Below are 8,499 nucleotides of genomic sequence, written 5' to 3' on the forward strand. Positions count from 1 at the left end.
AATAGTTAATCCAATAAATATAAAGTTTCTAATACATTTTATAATATAAAGTACTAACACTGCCTATATCATAATCATGAAGAATATCTCACTATATCAAAGTAGAATTCTAGTACTATAGTTTTGCTTCTGGTGTAAAGTAAATACTGGAAGTTTGAAAGTTGTCTCTTCATCAAAATCTCATTTTGAAAAATTACCAATTATTGTTGTCTAAATTCTATCTCGTAGTCGATTTAGTCAACTTGGAAAATTGTAATATTTGTCCTCAAGCACACGTTCAATATATTTTCAATGAATACCTTCTGTGAGAATCATGCACCATAGTCTATTTTCTATAAGAATAAGTAATTACATTTTACTTATTATAAATGTAAATATTTAACGCCTTAATAAGTATTAGACCTTTCAACCTCTAAAGCAATGTGGTAGCATGATGTCGTGCCACAGGTCACGTTCCAATTGGTGGTGAAATAAAAGGTTATGCAACGAAACCTTGGTTCGTCTTATGTGGCGCATCCAAGCTCATTGTCTTAACTTTTATAATTGTATATAGATTATGAAGTTTTGAATTTATCAATAAAAGTAGAGTCGTTTGGTTTGATGTAAAGCTAGGATGTTAGGAAAAAATTGAACTTCGAATTGTTTTCTACAACATTTGATTGCAAAAACTAATCATTATAATTATTTTTTTTCCGAATTAAAACTTTTTTATTACAAGAAAGGTTTGTGGATTTAGTATAATGGAACATATCTTTTTTTCTTCGGTTATAAGGGAGGTTTATGAGTCTAATATAATCAAATATAAACCATAATATTCTAATGAAAAGGTACAGATAGTCTCACAACGAATATCTAATATGAGACCTTTTAGCCTAAGACAAAGGCGTGCGCTATTGCATTACATCTTCTTTAATAATGAAATAGAAATTGTAATAGTTAATAAGGGGCACGAATAGTCTCACTGATTATCAAATCTGAAACTTTTTGGATATTAGACGAGGACGGCGCTATTACGCTACACTGTCTTTTGATTCATGAATTAAAACTTTACAATTGTGATACCTAGGGGCATGTTTGGTTCGTAGGATTAAGTAAAGAATAGAATACCTATTCCGTACGGAATACTCATTCCGACGTTTGGTTCGTGGGAATGCGGAATAGTTATTCGGCTTGCATCAGGAATACGGGTGCCTCCCTCGAACGTCCAGAAGGGCTATTCTCCATCCGGAAATGACTTGAAAACTCGAAAATGCCCTCAACTTTCTTGACAAATTACAATCTCATGCCATCCAGCTTTTATCTCCTTCCTGCCGACGAAGATCGAAGACAGAGACAGAGATGATGAACCCGCGATCCTCGAGCCCTCGACCCTCGGAAGAGACAGAGATGAAGACGAACCCGCGACCCTCGAGCTCTTGACCGTGTCCCTCGAGCCGCGACCTTCGAGCCCTCGACCGCGACCTCGAGCCCGCGACTCCACGACATTTCAGGCTTTCCCCGTCGTCTTCTTCATCAATAATCCATGAAGATGTAGAGGGTCGTCCAGCCCATCATCCTTCCTTATCCCCTTTGCACATACCCAGTAGATTAGATTCTTTTGACCCAACAATTTCTTCAAGTTCAATCTTCAAGACCCGACAGCACACCCTCCTCGGATCGGTAAGCTCTCTAAGATTGTTCTGCTTAATTTGGGGAATCTGACATGTAGCTGCTGCAAAATAAAGGATGAGAGTGTGCAATTTTGTTTTGGGGCATTTTTGGTTCTGGAATTGGATGGATTTACTTGATGATTTTGGGCACTTCTGGTTCTGTTTCTGGGATATGTTTTCTGGTTTTGGTTTCGACGGAGATTGAATACAGGGAGCTTTACTTGTTCTCTGGTTGTGGTGTTTCATTCAAGCTGCTCCCTCTCCCTCTCTCTCTCTCTCTCTCTCTCTCTCTCTAATAAGTCAGATTCTTTGCTGCTGCAGGGCTGCTGCCATTCCAAACTCGAAGGGCGGAGTTCGGCTTCATATGAAACTGGTCTGCAATAACTGGGCACCTCTTTTCTTCTTTTTGCTTCGATGGGTTGATTGTTCTTGTGCTTGTTTCTTGCCGGGGTACTTGAACCTCTTCCGCATCCTTATGTACAAGGTCCGTGTTTGATCGAGTATTTATGTAATACTTGCTGCATAGTCGTCTGTAAGTGCAACTGCATATTTATGTGAACTTTCCAATTTCTGTTACAGGTTTACCCGGATGGGAGATTGAGCCTTGGCGCTAACGCAAGGAAAGCAACAATACGGGACTTGTATGGTATCTGCTCGGTTTTCATTTTCTCTAACAAGTATCTTTCCATTTCTATTGTCAGTGAACCTGCAACTTCGACTTTGATTTTCCAGAATCAGTCAGTTGAAAGAGTGCATTGGTGAAAAGTAGCTTCTCATGAGCTCTTCCTTTGCTTAGTCCCCCACATTTTTAATGTTGTCAATTCTCGAGAAGTTTTATTATGATCTGATGTTTGCTTAGCAGAACCATAATGTTGGATCTGACTTGAGATATTTACCTCTGAACCTTGAAATGCAGGCATCTAGTTGATCCTCTGAAGCTTCCGCAAATCGATTTTTTTTACGGTTGAAGTGGATTGAAGAAATTGAAACTCCATTGAGCCGGACAAGATAGCTGCTGTGCGGAAAGCCTCTTGAGAGCCAGAATCCTGCAAGTTCTTTTCCCTTCGTGCTCGGATGAATTCCTCTGTAAATTAGTATGGAGCCTGAAATGTATAGCACTGTAATTCATTACATTACCCTGCCAACTGTGCTGTTTCATTTGGTATGAATAATAACTGTTACGTAGTATACTGCATTTCTCCTTTGTATCAAAATCACCCGTGTGCAACTATTATTCATTTCATTGGATCTTCGTCATGTTCAAGACGACATGTTCAAGACGAATAGTAGGGGTGACGCAGTACGAACTACGAACTACGAGAATTTCTCGTGTAATTTGAAAAGGAGTCTTCAGAGAATAGTTATAGGCCGACATTGCTAAATAGTTATTTCTTATAATTGCAATTTAAAAATAATATTATTAATTCATTATTAATATAAATTTAAATATTAATAAATTTACTATTTCTAATTAAAATAATTGCTTTTTTTAATAATAATAATTTTTAGTAATTTAATTAAAATAAATAATTTTCAAAAATTATTTACTTTTAAATTATTTAAAATGTTTTATTTTTAATTAATTATAAAATTGTCATTAAAGTTATCTATTTATCTTATAAAATCCATTAGATTTAGCATGAAGGGTATTTCTGTCATTTTAACCTATTTCTGTTCTATTCCATTTTTTATTCAAGTCAACCAAATATTAAAATTATAATTCTCAATTTTTCTATTCCTTCCAACCAAAATAAAAAATTTCATCATAATTTTTATTTTATTCCCTGTCTATTCTATTCCAGCGAATCAAACGTATCCTAAGTACTTTACACTTGAAAAATATAGAATTCTTATATTACAATGAAATTACAATCGCGAGACTCATATTTTGTCTTTTTAAATCATATATTATATTATCACTCGTATTTTTGTAAATATAATATATTTACCAAATACAAAGGGAACAAGCACTGGATCGTGTGAATCGACCCATACTGGTGTTGGATTCATATATTAGCTTGTCGGATTCCGACTTGGAATAACTTAAAATAACTTCAAATCATCAACATCTCTTCATACTTACTAGTACAGTGAGAGATGATACAGTGAACAAAAAAACCCACCCATCTCTCTCAAAGCTACTGTAATGAAGACCTTATATATATCCAAACCCTCCCAAGAAAGCTATAAAGTCACCTCCCCTTTAATATCCAGAGACTTCGATCCTGAAATCATGGATCCTATTACAGTTGTTCCCTTTGAATAATGGAAGGGGTCCAAATGTACAATGACGAGAACTATAGCTCACCAAACGCCTAACATTAACGTCTCACAAAACTAAGCCACACACTTCTTCTCTAGTATAAGTTCGGTCAGGTTTCGTTTTTGACTCGACTCTAGCAGCAACAAGAGGGGTCTATTTATTATTACATGTATAACAGGATCATTTTCATTCTCGCGGTTTCTCAAATCGAGAAGCTCCAAAGTGACACCTCGATGTCGGGCTCGGGCTCCTCCCACCTTACTTGGATGCCGCTGCCGGGGCCGTGGGGCGGGGAGAGGAGCGGCCCTTCGAGCCAGCCTTCCATGTCCCAGGTCCCATCGCCCGCCCAGGAACTGCTTGGGATAGCATCAATAACTTCCTCGCTCCCTTGGCCCCCGGTCGCCTCCTCTTCCTCATCGCCTGCACCGGCACCATCCCCCGGGGCGTCCTCGAGCTTGTCGGGGCAGAAGGCGTTCGCGGCCTCAGCAGCAGCGCGGCGGATGTCGACGGGGTCAGTGGAGGCGGGGACGGGAAGGAGCCAGGCTGAGTCGGCGAAGTTAAGGCAGGCAGAGCGGCCACGGAGAGCCAGGGCGGCAACGTCGTGGGCCCGAGCAGCCATCTCAGCGGTGGGGTAGGTGCCGAGCCAGATGCGGGACTGCTTGGCCGGCTCCCGGAGCTCGCACACCCACTTGTTGTTGTTCCGACGCCGCACTCCCCTGTACACCGGATGCCTTGTCTCCTTGAACACCACTCGCCCTAAATCATCAACAATTAGATTAATTAATTATTTAATTAAGAAACTGATGGTAATTAGTAGATTATTAAAAGGGAAAACTGAAGGGGGCTTTATCCAATCAAGTAGTCAAGATTATAATGAGTGATAGGAGGAATATAAAATGGTTTTATAGTTGCAATCTGTATTTTCAGCTTGAAAACGAACTGAAGAATTTACTGAACACTGCCTACTACCAAAATGCTGCAGGAATTAAATTCTTCAGATAAGCACTGTCACATTGGGATGATAAAAAAGAAAAAATCAACACAGCAAGATAAAATCACTTGCTATAAAATAATAGTAATTGAGTATTCATATTTTTTAAGACATTATTGGGGTATACCTGTACGTTTCTTAGGACGACTCGACGCTAACATATGCTCCTCATCTGAGTGGTATCGGTAAGGCGTGCAAGAGTCGGGAAATGTGGAGGACTCCGGCATCGGCGGGTTGTATTCTGGCCTCGGGTCAAAGTAGTGACCGAAGAAGTCCGTTGATCAGAAGGGGGGAAAAAAGTTTCCAACGTTCGAGGTTTGACTATTTAGAGGGTCTGAGTTCAGGTTGACTCCTTTGCTCGGTGTTTGGAATTGGAATTGGTCTGCCGGTTGTGTTGTGGAATAATAAGGAGGAGGAGGAGGAGGAGGGAGGAGGGGAAGATATATATAGTTTTTTGCTGACGGATGATTTGACACGTGGATGCGAATTACACACGGGAGCCCACGGGGTTTACAGAGCCTGCCCAGTGGGAAAGCAAAAGATAAATATATTATTATAACTGGGGGCTTTACTGGGGCCCACTGGCCCCTCTCATGTCTCCATCTCACTAAAATAAATATGAATTAAATATAAATCAGGGGATCGATCATTGGGCTGGGGAGCACTTTAATGACGTTTGACTTGATGGAGTGTGTGTGTGTGTGTGTCTGTGTTGTGTTGTTTCAGCGGAATATATAATAACGTAAAGTATGATTAGTTGCTCCATTAAGTAATTCCGGTGTGTACCACGTGCTTTGTTGTTGGGTTACCATAAGAATCCCTTCCACACACTACTAATTTAAGATAATATAGCACGTGCGCCCTATTAGCCATTTTTCAATCTCATCAAATTCTAGATGGTTTGTGGTACCCATTATTTGTATTTTAGATCTGATCAGATGTTTTCCAGATGATGATGCATGTAAAGAGTATATGAAAATCGATTGGTCTGTGGTGATGGATACGAAGGCCTTCATAGGCCATGATCAATCGATATGGGGCTTTTACAATGTTACATGCTATTATTACATGGACCAAAATTCACCAATGCATGAATTCTTTATTTGGATGGAAGAAAATGGAGGGAAATGAAAGTGAGGGGAGGATGACTTTGTATAGTGTGCGTCAAATTTCGCATACAAATGTCAGTCTCATCCCTTTCGTTCCAATCCGAAACTGAAGGTAAATGTAATAACTCCTCACCATTTTTAACATTTTCATTTTAGCTGTGGTGAAGATCATAGCTTTATCGATGCCTTCATTAATATTGGTCTCAATCCCTTGAAGGGGCTGTTTCCTTTGCGGAGTCGAAGAGCCGAACTACAAGGAAGCATATAAGGAGGGGGTCCTTAATGCTTGTCTCCGGCGTCCCGCCCTTCTTCACTATGAACATGATATTCGTTCCCCAACTTAAATGCCGTTCGAAATGACAGTGTCAAAGCCATACTCCTGAAAAAATATGCATCTAATTAGCAGAAATGGAATGAAAACATACGAATATGTAACCTCCGTTCATGTTACAAGTGATCAACGTACCAGGATTATTAGCACAAAATCTGATTGCTATCCATCCATTCTTGGGGGCCGCGAAAGTATTTACCTCGGGCGGATCTACCAAATTATAGCCTTTCAGGTCTGTCTCATTGTTGAAAGTCTCGTACCCTGATCCAACCACATAGAAAGAGTAAACGTGCAGATGCAGGAATGATCTACTGAAGCATCCAAAACATTGGTCCCCTAGAAAACAACTCCCAGTTCTTCATTGTAGTTCAAAACCTTAAGCTTGGTTGCCTGGAATGCAACTATGCTATCCTTCGAAGGGTCATTCGCCGTGAAGTTGTAGAAGGCCAATGGCCAATCCGGAAAATCATCAGTATAATACCCGCTAAGGTTCCTGCAATGAAGCAGCGCAGGTGGATCAGATAAATCAGGAATTCAATCAAAGACATATATAATGAAGTAAGGATCAGATTAGACAGAAACCTGTAATAGGCCATGACAACGTCGGTTGAAGGGTTTGGCCAAATCATATTGTTGAGGCTCGGCGCAAGCACAAATTCCGTGGAAGAACCATTGGCATTGTTAAACTGGACCTCATTCACAGCCACAACGATAAACATGCGTGTAGTGATATTCTTCGGGACATCTATTGGATAGTCTTCATTGGCAAGGCTCCTAATACGACTTGTGAAACTAGAGGCAGCAACAAGGTCATCATACATTGGCAGGGTGTCCAGTAATTATAGAGGCGAAGTATCTGTGTAGTTGCCGTTGTACTGAAGGATTGCAGTAGTATTTACTTTGTTATGTCGAGTGGCATCTGGCATGATGTCGTCGAATTGTCTAATAGCCATGTAGTAGCGGCTTAGAGACTGGTTGGCTGTGACTAGAATGTCCATCGTCTGCCCTGGGCTTATCATCACAAAACTCGTGACAATGGGTTTTATCACTTTATGTATGCCCCGTCCATCCCGACCACCGTGAGATTTTGGTGACCTATTGTGAAGAACATCTCGACATTTATGACCCCGCATTGACTAGGCAGATGAGATACGTATTTCCATAATCAAACGACCAACAATAAGTTGAGTCGGCAATATATGCAAGTGACAACAATCAGAAAATAGATCCACGTTCCACTCCTCTATAGTACCCGAGAGATTATTGAAAAAGAAACTGAATGGATTAATTAATGATCTTTGGAAAATCACTGTGGCTATTGAAAGAAAACTCTCAATCTTGTTTTACGATTTTTTTCAGTGAGATAACGAAGTGCTATGTTCAATTTATTAGCTGAGACTAATTTAGCTTAAGGATCAGTATGACATGCACAGTCCAGGAAGTGCTTCTTATAATACTACAATTATCGGGAAGGCGTTCATTTTTTAAGCATTTCTATTAGTGTTTTTTTTAATCAAACATCGTAATTTTGCTAAAACCAAAATTTGTAAAGAAAAATCTAGAGATTTTAGAGATTTGAGAGTTACTGAAATGGAGTTTTATATGTGTGGCGACTCGCTCTAGCTTTTATATGTTGTATATAATGTGATACGGCAGAAGACCTGGCAAGTCAATACCTGGAGAAAAATAGGTTTTGACAACCCTATTTTGAAGGAAACTGCATCAGGAGCGAAACTCATGGCCTTTGGCTGTAAAATTTCGATATTTTAGGAGAATTCCATCATTTAGGGTCTCAACCAGGCAATTTTATGTTCATTAGGGTGTTTTTTGCAATTTTAGGAAAGTTTATTTCTTTTTATGCAATTTAGTTTTTTTTAAACCCTATTTAAGCTTTGTGTAAGCCCTAGGGTTGGATCAGTGATTTTTGGATTATCAATAAAAATCGGAGCTTTCGTGCTCTTTGCCCAATTCTCGGATTTGTTCAAGTTGGATGCCAATTACCTAGGTATTCGAAGAATCAATAGGGAGTTGAAGGTCGTAGTTCCGATAGATATCTGATGGAGTGTGGTGTCGATAGAATTCGAGGGCGAACTCTTTCAACCCAGGGAAGAATGATGTCATAGAAGACCTAGCAAGTCGGTACCTAGAAAAAAATA

General features: G+C 39.7%; 1 protein-coding gene and 1 long non-coding RNA gene across 3 annotated transcripts; one reads left to right on the plus strand and one right to left on the minus strand.

Annotated features, from left to right (window-relative positions):
* Positions 1 to 1,312: 1,312 nt before the first annotated feature.
* On the plus strand, positions 1,313 to 2,863 carry LOC116211195. Of its 2 annotated transcripts, none has more exons than XR_004157628.1 (4): positions 1,313 to 1,659; positions 1,971 to 2,133; positions 2,229 to 2,295; positions 2,566 to 2,863. It is a non-coding gene; the product is annotated as an uncharacterized LOC116211195 (long non-coding RNA). The 2 variants fall into 2 exon arrangements; XR_004157629.1 differs by having other exon boundaries at positions 2,229 to 2,290.
* A 761-nt stretch (positions 2,864 to 3,624) lies between these two features.
* On the minus strand, positions 3,625 to 5,322 carry LOC116211188 (dehydration-responsive element-binding protein 1E-like). The gene is made up of 2 exons (XM_031545446.1): positions 5,031 to 5,322; positions 3,625 to 4,668 (listed from the first exon to the last, which is right to left on the minus strand). The coding sequence occupies exons 1-2, from the start codon at positions 5,128 to 5,130 to the stop codon at positions 4,115 to 4,117; spliced, it is 654 nt and encodes a 217-aa protein (XP_031401306.1). The 5' UTR covers positions 5,131 to 5,322; the 3' UTR covers positions 3,625 to 4,114.
* Between the last annotated feature and the right edge of the window lie 3,177 nt (positions 5,323 to 8,499).

Source organism: Punica granatum, chromosome 1 (assembly GCF_007655135.1).
Source record: "Punica granatum isolate Tunisia-2019 chromosome 1, ASM765513v2, whole genome shotgun sequence".
Taxonomy (NCBI): Eukaryota; Viridiplantae; Streptophyta; class Magnoliopsida; order Myrtales; family Lythraceae; genus Punica; species Punica granatum.